Source organism: Rhinoderma darwinii, chromosome 2, assembly GCF_050947455.1.
Source record: "Rhinoderma darwinii isolate aRhiDar2 chromosome 2, aRhiDar2.hap1, whole genome shotgun sequence".
NCBI classification, from domain to species: domain Eukaryota; kingdom Metazoa; phylum Chordata; class Amphibia; order Anura; family Rhinodermatidae; genus Rhinoderma; species Rhinoderma darwinii.
The window spans coordinates 425,706,609-425,719,290 of NC_134688.1; the positions used below are offsets into that span (position 1 = coordinate 425,706,609).

Here is a 12,682-nt window from a genome sequence, read left to right on the forward strand (position 1 = left end):
GTTTCACAAAAAAAATCCTATCACCATCATCTCGCTGCAGATCATACAGTGACTACAATACTGATTAGAGGCAGAATAAACATTTACAATAAGTGACTCACCGGTGACGTCTCAGATTCTAGTTCTTTTCTTCTCCCTCCGGTTCAGACATCTATGATGGATTTCTCCCGGCCATGACCCATTTCTGCAGTTTTCCGTTTAGATGTCTTCAGCTTCTCACTTCTGCACCTATAAACAAAGTTAAAATTCTCAACACATCTAAATATAACTGTCACACACACACACACACCGTGCCCCCTGTAGATAGTGACCTACATAGAAGCCCCTGTAGATAGTGCCCACATATGGACTCCAGAGCTGCAAGGCAATAGTGCTAACCACTGAGCCACCGTGCTGCCCTACATATATCTTCCCCTATAGTTAGTGCTCCACGTATAGCCCACCTCTGTAGATAGTGTCTCACATATAGCTCCCCCTGTATATAGTGTCCCACATATAGCCCACCCCTTTAGACTGTGCACTACATATAGACCCCCCTGTAGATAGTGGCCCACATCCCCACATACAGACCTCTCCTATAGCTAGTGCCCCACATATAGACCCCCCCTGTATATAGTGCCCCACAGGTAACCCACCCCTGTATATAGTGTCCCACACATAGCCCACCCCTATAGAAAGTACCCCAAAAAAATAGCTCCCCTATAGATAGTGCTCTACATATAGCCCACCCCTGTATATAGTGCCCCACATATAGTCCCCCCTGTATATAGTGGCCCACATATAGACCCCCCTGTATATAATGGCCCACATATAGAGCCCCCTGTATATAATGGCCCACATATAGAGCCCCCTGTATATAGTGGCCCACACCCCCACATATAGACCCCCCTGTATATAATGGCCCACACCCCCACATATAGACCCCCCTGTAGCTACTGCCCCACAAATAGACCCCCTATATATAATAGCCCACATAAAGACGACCCCCCCCCCCCCATTGGGGGGGGGGGTCGTCTTTATGAGGGATTTTTACATTTTTATGAGGGAAAAAAATAAAAAAATTGCCATACTCACATGATCCCGTTCCCACGCTGTTCACTGGCGATGCAGACATGCTCTCTTCTGAGCATGTCTGCAGGAGCTGAACGAGCATCCTCCAATGACGCTGATTGGCGGGGCAGAATGACTTGCTCCGCCAATCAGCACCTTCCAAGCATGGAAGCGGCGCGATGATGTCATCGCGCCGCTAGCCAATCAGTGTCATTGTAAGGCACTGGATGGTCAGGCACGGAACATGCCCGGCCATTCAGTGCTAATACATGTATTTGGCTGCCGCTAGCACTGGGGCCCCCTCCGGTGCTAGCGACACCTACAGGTTTGAGAGGGCCTGTGTAAGGCTCGGCGTCGCGGGCCCCACAGTAGCGGCGCTACCAAAGTAGCAGCCATAACGGCTGCTAGCGGCACCACCGGGCATTTGGGTGGGAGTGTCGGCTGGCGGCACGGGCCCCCTCAAGCTCCGGGCCCCGTAGCAGCCGCTACGGCTGCTACCGCGGTGGTTACGCCACTGCCGTACTGTAAACATGATTATACTACGGGACAGTTGTCCTGCAGCAAGGCAGGGACTTCTAGCGTCGTACATAAGTATGATGCTAGGAGCCCGGCTCCTTGCACTGTGTTCGGTCCGGGACTTGCGGCCGAAATACGTCCGTCAATTACGGACGTAAATAGTGTGTGTGCACATACCCTAACTGATTGGAGATGCAAATGTTGCAAATCATTTTTTTTTAAAAAGAGAAAATATTAGTATGCACTACTCTTATGTATTATTGTCTTTTTCCAGAAATTCCCATTTTTCACATTTTGAATGCACGCATCACTTTCGGAAACCTGAATGGATGTGATGAGCCAGTTTCATCCCTTCGTCAAAGTCCCAGCAGCGAGGCCCCCTCCCCAAGCAGCGACTCCTGCAGTGTTAGCAGCACCAGCTCTATAAGTATGATGCCACAGCAGGGGGACAAGGGACAGAGGGACCCCAACAGTATGTGTCAGACCTCAGCACTGGGGGCATAGGAGGTCCTGGGTAGGGGTGACAAGAGAGAGGATTACCATTAGCTATGCCTCATGTCACCCATGGATTTTAATTGGGGAGGTAGCATGATTCACCAACATTTCAGATGGCTCTACCAGGCCTCCACCTTCACTGCTTTGCCTGAATACACATACAGAATTGGCTGCTTTTCTAAGGCTATGTTCACACAGAGTATTTTGGGGGAGGAATATCTGCCTCAAAGCTCCAAACGGAATTTTGAGGCAGATATTCCTCCCCCAAAATACTCCGTGTGAATAGCAATTATCGCGCCGTTTTTCGCCCGCGGCCATTGAGCGCCGCGGGCAGAAAACACGCTTTCTCCTGCCTCCCATTGAAGTCAATGGGAGGTCGGAGGCGGAAGCGCCCGAAGATAGGGCATGTCGCTTCTTTTTCCCGCGAGGCAGTTTTACTGCTCGCGGGAAAAAGACGCCGACGCCTCCCATTGAAATCAATGGGAGGCGTTCTCGGGCCGTTTCTGCCGAGTTTTGCGACGCGGTTTCCGCGTCAAAAAACTCGGCAAAAGACCCCGTGTGAACATAGCCTAATGGTGTTTTTGTGTTGTAAGTGCAATGGGAATGAGGTGGTTTCTTAGATTGTCTTTTTATTACAGTTTAACTTCCATGCTGTATATTATTTTTCTTTGTGAATTTACAGCTTCTGGACGCGGCTGTGAGATGGACCAGTCTTTGTTTGAAGCTCCTCAAGGTTACAGCATGGTGGGAAGTTACCGGGAGAGTATGCGTGAGGAAGAGGATGACTTACTGCAGTTTGCTATCCAGCAGAGTCTGCTAGAAGCTGGTAGTGAATATGATCAGGTAATAAGAGGTCATCCATCGCCCACTTGTCGATGGAGATTATAGTGTGCAATATTAATTATTTTTTTGGTCCTTGCGCTATGACTAAACTTCTAAGCAGCTGGAAAAATAAACAACAAAATAAATAAAGCCGGAGCTCCTCACAGCAGCCCAAATGTTTGGGGTTTTTAACAAAAATAAAAATAAAATAATCTACCTCAATAGCAGCACTTAAAGGGTCTGTTCACACAGATTTTTCGTCTGGAATTTGGAGGCAGATTTTGATCTGCCTGCACGCCGCTTGCCAAGTTTTTCGCAGCGTATTTCACAGCGTTTTTCTCCCGCGGCCATTGAGTACCGCATGCAAAAAATGCTGCGAAATACACTTTCTCTGCCACTCATTGATGTCAATGGGAGGTCAGAGACTTAAACACCCGGCATTTTCAGCCATTTTTTGGCGCGTTTTCCGATGCGGTTTCCGCGTCAAAAAACTCTGTGTGAACTGGCCCTAAAATTAGTGAAAAGCTCATAGGGAATATGTGGTATCATAAAATATTGTAAAACTGTTCAGATTTTGTGTTGCACCACATGAAAAACCGCAATAAAAAGCGTGGAAAATTCATTCTGTAGCCACAAATAACAAAATTTGGACTAACTACAAACACCACCAGGTAGAGTTTAGGAGCTTACTGTCTCCCATTGAACTCAATAGCAGTAATGAAGTAAACTCCTAAGCTCTCCATTGCGTTTAATGCAGGCAGCATAAAGTTATTATTTAACTCTATGACTGACTATACAGCTGATAAGATGTCTCAAAATTATACAGTGAAACATTTAATACACTCACTATCAATGAGCTACAACCAAATGACAACAAAAGTGACCGCAAATTTAATAGTTTCTTTATATTGACTTTACAGGTGACAATTTGGGAAGCTCTTACAAACAGTAAACCAGGAACACACCCAACGTCAAATGAAGGTCGGAAAGGAGAAAGGTTTGTAAAGCAGATTCAGCACAAACTTGATCAAGTCTTAGGCTAGATTCACACGAGCGTGTCCGTTTTGCGCATGTAAATTGTGCACATTGAATTTCATAGGTCCGTGTGCTGGCCATGAAAAAAATGGACAGCACACGGACATGAAATACTCTTGTCTGAATAAGGCCTTAGGCCAGGTTCCCACAGGGCTGCGTAAAAATCACACCGCACTTCTGACCTGGAAACCGTTCAATACTTACCTTCTTGGTCATCTCTGCGCGTAGTCCAGCCTCCTACGCTTTAGCCTGTGATTGACTGCAGCAGTCACATGGGATGAAATATCATCCCAGGGGGTCGTACTGCAGGAAGAAGGAAGGCGTTCTGGGTAAGTATGATTTATTTTTATTTTTTTCTGTAGTTGCGATTTTCCACGGCGTAATCGCTGTGAATACGCCGCAAAAGTCGCAACACTTGGCTTTCTGTTGCGGGTTTTGCATCCCCATTGAATTCAACGGGAAAATCAACTAAAACGCTGCATAAATCGACATGCTGCGGATTTAAATTCTGTAGGTAGCGGAAATTCCGCAGCGTTTATGCTACATGGGAACCCGGCCTTATGGGTCAATTGGAATAACATCTGAACAGACCTGTTAGAAAGTTGGGGTAAAGTACGCCTAATTTACTAAGAGGTGCTTGCCTCTTAATAAATGAGGTACATCCGGCACTAAATTATCTTATATGACCAAATGGGAGTCGGAGCTTGGGAGGGAGCTGGATCTTAATCAATGTCGTGACATGGCATTCCAAATTATCAATTAACACTTCATTAATAGAAGCTGCTACAAAGTTATGCTTAGAGGGCACATGGTTCCATCCAGGTTATCTAAGATCGATCCTTCATATGACTCGGGTTGCTTTAGACGTTGTGGCAATGAGGGTACCCTCCTCCACACTTGGTGGGTTTTGTCCTATAGTGGTTAAATTCTGGGAAGAGGTGTTTGAATTTATTAAATCTCTAACCAACATTTCTATACCAGTAGATACCTCTACTGCCTTACTGAATGGATCATTACCCCCAATGTCTGGACACCTTAAAAGACTTGTCCGATATATCCTGTTAGCAGCTAAATTAGCTATTGCTAAATCTTGGCGCACAACCACGATTCCTATGGATCTGGTTAAAAATAAATTATCATTGATAATGGTTAATGACCAAGTTATCAGTAAACTCATGGATAAACCTGATGGGTTTGACAAGACTTGGGGTCCATGGAAACGTTACTTATCCATTTAATTGTAACCTTCTGCCACCCTTCTCCTCTCAACCCCCCCATCTCTTTTTTTCCCCCTCTCTTCCTCTTCTATCCTGCTATTAACTTACTATTTTGTTCAGAGAAAAGGCACGCATATAATTATGTATTTTATTTTGAGCTTATTGATGTTCCTGACTATATACTGGTTCATGCTGTGCATTCTACATGCTTGAAATGTGGATTTGCAAATGTAAATGTTATTGTACTTTAACTATCATATTATTGAAGTTTCCCTTTTGTTACTGTGATCCCTTTTATTTGTGTCACTAGGACAACATGTTGGTCGCTAACATGACTTCCTTCCCTCCCTTTTCTTTTATTGAAAATGTAATAAAAATATTGAACACTAAAAAATTAGGTACATCTCTGGCCGTCCTCGAGCGGTCTTAGATTTCCGGCATATTTACGCAAGTTTCTGGCACAAATTATAATACATTTGCTGGGCTCTATTGCCCCCCCCCCCTCCCGCTAAGCTTTGCCCAAATCTCAACAAAGTGCTGTTTGTGACTTTTCTACGCCAGAACACTGATGCAGGAAAGTTAATGAATTCCTCCCCATGTGTATACTTTACTATTAATCCTATTAGCAGTACACTTATAGCATATGTTTTTCTTTTAATACGACTTATGCTTAAATGTCTTGTTTATGTCAGGTTTCTTATGCTCCCCTATCTGAGCAGCATAGGAAAGAGGGGGAAGCACTGAGCTCAGGGATATATAGGGGGGAATTTATTAACCTTTCTATGCTAGTCTTTCAGCATAGAAAACTCGCTAAAGGACTCAAAAGTCCTTTTTACCTTTTTTTGCCACCCTTGCCCCTTTTGTGGAAAGGGGTATAACTTTCCAATAGCTCATACAACGTACTGACGCCAAGGAGTGTCAGGACGTATGTGGCGCATCACTGATAATGTTGAGTGTTGCGTTGCATATAAGGCCGTCACTGACGCTGCTCAGCGTCAGGACATTGTATGAGTCATTCTAGAATGCTGAGAAGGCCCGGAGGGGAAAAGAGGAGTTCTGAGGTGAGTGGTTTTTATTTTTTGGCCGATGGAATGGATGGCGCACGGCCGCAGTTGTGATGCAACACAGTCATCCATCTCTTAATAATGTGTCGCATCTTACTCCAACTTTTTTTCTATTAAGATTGGCACATTAAGCGCCAGTCTTAATAAATTCTCTCCCATAGTTTGTATTAGTGGATTCAGCATTTTCATGTAAAAAGCTGTTTAACTGCTCTCTGAGAAAGGCCTCTTTCAGACGAGCATATTTTCCATCTGTATTTCTTACGGTTTTTTTCTGTCCGTAATACGGAGCTAATGTTAATCAATGAGTCTATTCACAGGGGCGTATAAAATGTGCACATATTTTAAGAACGCAGCATGGACTACTTTTATCCATATTCCAGATGGAAAACGCCCATTTTAATCATGGAGAGCGATTAAAATACTAATGAATCTGTATTTGGTACTTATGTGATCTGTATTGCATTCATATGTCATCAGTATTGCATTTGTATTGCATCCGTTTTTCAATTGGGTTGTCCTATGTCATTTAATTATCTCTCTAGATTCTAGAAGATAGCCCATCAGTATTACGGATCTGTAAGGGTATGTGCACACACACTAATTACGTCCGTAATTGACGGACGTAATTCGGCCGCAAGTCCCGGACCGAACACAGTGGAACTACTGTCCCGTGGAACTACTGTCCCGTACTGAAAACAAGATTACAGTACGGGACAGTTGTCCTGCAGAGAGGCAGGGACTCCTAGCATCGTACATAAGTATGATGCTAGGAGCCCGGCTCCCTGCACTGTGTTCGGTCCGGTACTTGCGGCCGAAATACGTCCGTCAATTACGGACGTAATTAGTGTGTGTGCACATACCCTAACACTGATGCAATACTGATGAAATACTGATGATATACTGATGCAATATTACAAATCCGTATTACTGACGTTTACAAATACGCTCCTCTGAAAGAGGTCAAAGCCTGTCAGTCCTGCTTCTCCTGCCCGCACAATGTGATTGACAGCTCTCCTGTATACAAACTCATACAGAAACAGCTGTCAATCACTCTGTGGTGGCATCAGAAACAGCTTTCCACATGAAAATACTGAATCAAACCATAAAAACTGTACATCCCTGAGCTCAGCATCTCCCCCTCTATCCTTTACTGCCCCAGATAGAACTGACAGCAGCTTGAAAGCCTTACTCCATTGCAAACTGTATGAATGACTGTAGTTAAACCTAATACCCCACTCCTACAAGGGTCCAGGCGCCGAGATATAAGGAGTTCTTTTTGGTGTTCCCAGTCCTCACAGTGTGGAGCAGCTTTACGGTCCATGTGCCTGCCTGTGACATGGAAGAAAACCTGTGGCCATTGGTGATTTTCTTTCCCTGACTAACAAAATAGCTGCTGTAGGCCTCACCAGATAACTCCTCATATCGTAGCTTCCTGAACCCCTCAGTGAGTGTGACATGTGAGGAGAAGGATATTGGATAAAAGGGGTTGTCTAGCGAGGGCAACCTCACAATCAGCAGGGAATTTATCTGCCAAATGTAGTATTACACGACTCCCATTATAGTGACCTAAGTGAACAACATCTTTAACCCCTTCCTACCGCAGCCATTTAAAAAAAAATAAAAAATTTCCCTTCCCACTTTCCAAAAGCAATCATTTTTTTAATTTTTACATATACCCGTATGAGGGCTTGTTTTTTGCGGGACGAGTTGTAGTTCTTCAGGGCACTATTTATTGTACCATATAATGTATTGGGAAACTGGAAAAATTGTGTTTGTGGGGTGGAATTGAAAAAAAAAAGCGATTCCTCCACTTTTTATTGGGTTTTCTTTGTGTGTGGTAAAAACGACATGTTAACTTCATTCTGCAGGTCCATTCGATTACAGCGAAAACAAATTTATATAGTTTTTTAAGTTTTACTACTTTTACAAGGAAAAAATCGTGTCATATTCTGAGAGCCGTAACTTTTTTATTTTTCCATCGATTGATCGGTGTCATTGGGGTATATAAGACTTTTTGATCACTTTTTATTCAATTATGTTTGGGAGATGAGGTGACCAAAAAAAACCAGCGATGCTGTAGTTTTTTGTTTTTTTTTCTGTTGTTTCTTGTTCACTGTTGCGTAGCCTTTGGGGGGGGGGGGGGGGAAATAGGAAGGTTTTTTTTTAACTTAACATTTTATATAAAAAACTTTATTTAACTGTTTTTATTTGTCCCCCTAGGGGACTTCAACCAGCGATCCAAGTGCGACTATATTGCAATTTTTACAGGCTCCTATTAAGCCCTGATTCTGGCAGGGCTTAATTTGAGCACAAAGATGGCTGCCATGACCACCATCGCCTCCCCTGATGGGACGTTAGAGGGGCCGTGCTCTGTTTCTAACAGCTTAGATGCTGCAGCCACTCTACACTGAAGTGTTGGCTGCAGGGGCGTAACTAGGAAAGACTGGGCCCCATAGCAAACTTTTGACTGGGGCCCCCCCTCCCCTGGGTGTCACACAACCCCCCCCCCTTGTAGATAGTGCCTTTTTTATAGCCCCCCCCCCGCCCTGTAGATAACGCCATACAGCCCCCCTCTGTAGATAGCGCCATACGTCCCCCTGTAGAGTATGCCATACAGCCCCCCTGTAGATAACGCCATACAGCCCCCCTGTAGATAACGCCATACAGCCCCCCTGCAGAGAACGCCATACAGCCCCCCCTGTAGAGAATGCCATACAACCCCCCCTGTAGGGAACGCCATACAGCCCCCCCCTGTAGAGAACGCCATACAGCTCCCCCCCTGTAGGGAACGCCATACAGCCACCCCCCCCTGTAGGGAACGCCATACAGCGTTCCCCCCCCTGTAGGGAACGCCATACAGCGTCCCCCCTCCCAAAAAAATGCGACCTACAGTGTGTCCTACAAAATACATGTATCCCCTCTCCACAGGATCTCCACAGGATAGGGGATACATGTGTGATCGCTGGCAGCGATAGGGAGAACGGGGGACTGAAAGTCCCCTGAACTTCTCCATGACAAACCTCTGACTTCCGGCGTCTGTGCAGCTCAATAAAAATGAAAGGAGCGCGGGTCACGCATGTGCACAAGCACGACCGCGCTCCATTCATTTCTACGGAGCTGCCGACACAGACCCCGGAAGTCCGAGGTTTGTGATGGAGAACTTCAGGGGACTTTCAGTCCCCCGTTCTCCTTATCGCTGCCAGCGATCACACATGTATCCCCTATCCTGTGGATATCCTGTGGAGAGGGGATACATGTCCTGTGGAGAGGGGATACATGTCCTGTGGAGAGGGGATACATGTCCTGTGGAGAGGGGATACATGTCCTGTGGAGAGGGGGATACATGTCCTGTGGAGAGGGGATACATATCCTGTGGATATCCTGTGGAGAGGGGATACATGTCCTGTGGATATCCTGTGGAGAGGGGATACATGTCCTGTGGAGAGGGGATACGTGTCCTGTGGAGAGGGGATACGTGTCCTGTGGAGAGGGGATACGTGTCCTGTGGAGAGGGGATACATGTCCTGTGGATATCCTGTGGAGAGGGGATACATGTCTTTTGCTCTATTTTGCGCCTTCAGGACCAGACACCGTTTAGCCATTTTTAGCACGTGTTAGTTAAATGGCTATAACTTTTTTATTTGTTGGGCTAACGACGTGATTTTTGCGACGTTTTTTCCGTAGACAATGCAGGTTTCATTTTTTATTGTTTTTATAGACACCTTTTTTGCTATTTTAGAATTTTTATTCATAAAGTTTGAAAATAATAGTAAAAAAATAAGCTTTTTTATATTTCAGCTATTTTTTTTTGGGTAATAACATAGTTTTACCCTAAAATAGACCTTTTATTTGTGATCGCCATTGTCTACCGTAAATTTTTATATATTACATATCTATATTAGGGTAATTGGGTCAGCGCTAGCGTTACAATGATTGGCGGGGTGAATGTTTTTTTTTGGGGGTGGGTATTTTATGTGTATTTATTATTTAAATTTTTTTTGCACTTTACTTTATTATTTTTTTATTACTATGGTCTGTCCCCCAAAGGTCAAAGAAGACCTTTGGGGAACTTTATATATTTTTTTTCTTTCTTTTACACCATGTTTTTCCACTGTAACTGGAGCTGCACAGCAGCCCCAGTTACAGGGGAAATCAGCCCTCTCATAGTGACGATTGTCACTAATAGGGCTGTGCTGGGTCTAGTAAGACCCAGCAACAGTCTGCCACTAACGGCACCCGGCGATCATGTGACCAGTCACATGATCACCGGGAGGAATAGAGACAGCGCCGCTGCTGCTGTCTCTATTCCTGTACACAGCGCACATTGAGCGCTGTGTACAAATCATCAGAGAAGACAGAAGCAGCGAAAGCTGCTTCTATCCTCTCCTCAGGGTCCCCGGCAGTCACTGACAGCCGGAGACCCGACATTCAGCTGCCCGATCGCGCGGGCAGCAAGTTAAAACCCGAGCCGTAGAAAGTCTATGGCTCGGGTTTTAAGGACCCTGACCGCTGGCCGTAAAAACACAGCCAGCGGTCGGGAACCAGTTAATGGCAGAGCGGGGAGATACCTTCCTGCTCTGCCGTAGTGTTCAGTGACGTCCCGCTGTAGCAGAAATTTTGTCGCAGAAATTTTCTGCAACTGAAAGTCAGTTCCATTCATCTGAATAGAACTTCAGAAATCTATACACCTGCTGCAGAAACAAACACATTCAAATTAATGGAATTGATTTTCAGTTGCAGATCATTTCTGCAACAAATCTGCCGCGTCTGACTGCACCCTAAGGGTATTTTCAAACGCTAAAGTAAAAACGGCTGTAAAATACGGAGGTGTTTTCAAGGGAAAACAGCCTTTGATTTTCAGCTGTTTTTAAATCATCAAATGGTTTTTGATGGGTTTTTTTGGAGCTGTTTTTCTATTGACACAATGAAAAGCGTCTCCAAAAACAGTTCAAGAAGTGACATGCACTTCTTTTTACGGGACGTTGTGAACCGTGTGAAAATAGCCTAACTGTGAATGTTCAGGTGCTGAATTGAGTTCTTAGTGCTTGTACAAGTCTTGAGGCTTTCAAAGCACCCTAAAATTTTATTTTTTAAAGCCCAAAATTCTATCCAGGAATGTGCATTTTAGGTAAACACCATAATAAAGTATTCATTTTTGTTTCCACAAAGGTCTTTATTTTCGAACTTTTGCTACTGCACTTTTTTGCAGAACTCCCCAGCACACACAGCGATGCAGTCCCCCCCACACTGTCTCCAGCAACGCATTCAGCGCTTATCGGGAGCAGCTGCGAATAGCCATGGAGCTCTCGGCCAAGGAGCTGGAGGAAGAGGAGAAGCTGAAGCAGCAGGAAGAGGAAGAGCTGGAAAGAATTCTCCAGCTTTCCCTAACTGAAAAATAGCAGGGCACCCACTTTACTAGACAGGCACCCAGGATGTCTTCTCAAATTTGCCTAAGGGATCACTTGGGAGGCCACAGATATAGACATGTGTCTAAGAAAGATTCATCAGGAAGAGAGATGTGTGCAGATGGAGCTTCCTTTTACACACAATGCATTGCCACATGAGCCAGCGGACAGGGGTTACACACCACTGTAGCCTTTTGTTGACATACTTCCTATTCTTTCAAATATTCGAAGTGTCAAGTCAACTGAAGGCAGTCAACAGAACTTGCAGACACTGTACAGCTGAGGCATGGATCTTGATACCCCATCCATGCTAAAGTGGTTAGGTCATCCTCTTTTCTGCTGGAGCAGAAATTGTAATGCTGATCTGTTTGTGAATTACAGGCTCTCCAGTAGCAAACTGGTTAATGTTCACCATATGGTACCTCCACATATCTTTGATGACCCAGCAGGAGATGGACTTCATATAACCGTGGCCTCCATATAGGGCTGTAGTGGATGTGATGAAATATGAATTCTATTTGGGTTGTGTGCGCATTATATGTTAATTCTTTAATTATCAGGCTCATTTCTATGTAAGTGGTTACAAATAATTTCAAACAGTATATTAAATGTGTAGGAGTCTCGGAAAGAGAGGACAAAGAGGAGCTTACCTTCTCTTCCTCCTATTCCCCACGAAGAATGCCATGTTGTTGGATAATGTACGACAGATTCCACAAGTGAATTAGAAATTGAGGTTTCCTTTCTTACAAAATTGAAATTCAATGTTTGATGTAAATGAAAATGGTAATAAAGGATCTTTCCCACAAATAACCTTTTTCTTATTTAAAGCATCAATAAATGTGTTTTCTCTTCCTAAGCAATTTGCCAAATTAATCACAAAGTCAGTCAATGAAAACCCCCCTAAGTGCTTATTCTTACACAATTTGCATACATTCTCATAAAAAGAAAAAACAATACTGAAAATACCCAGAACCCAAAGACAGTGGCATTAAACCTCTGGGCACCAGAATCAGGGAGTTTGAAATTGTTGTAGATCAGGAGTATGGCTCCGAATCCCTGGAATCAAGATCAAGTTTTT

At 44.4% G+C, this 12,682-nt stretch overlaps 1 protein-coding gene across 7 annotated transcripts in view; it reads left to right on the top strand.

Annotated features, from left to right (window-relative positions):
- Positions 1-12,414, top strand: part of ANKRD13B (ankyrin repeat domain 13B) — a 182,915-nt gene extending 170,501 nt beyond the window's left edge. For 2 of the 7 annotated variants that reach the window (XM_075854318.1, XM_075854319.1), the window contains exons 12-15: positions 1,841-2,038; positions 2,744-2,904; positions 3,804-3,880; positions 11,369-12,414. In XM_075854318.1, the coding sequence (XP_075710433.1) occupies positions 1,841-2,038; positions 2,744-2,904; positions 3,804-3,880; positions 11,369-11,591 (659 nt within the window). In that variant the 3' untranslated portion in view covers positions 11,592-12,414. The remainder of the gene's footprint in view (positions 1-1,840; positions 2,039-2,743; positions 2,905-3,803; positions 3,881-11,368) is intronic. The other 5 variants (XM_075854320.1, XM_075854321.1, XM_075854322.1 and 2 more) reach the window with 3 other exon arrangements.
- The last annotated feature ends 268 nt before the right edge of the window (positions 12,415-12,682 follow it).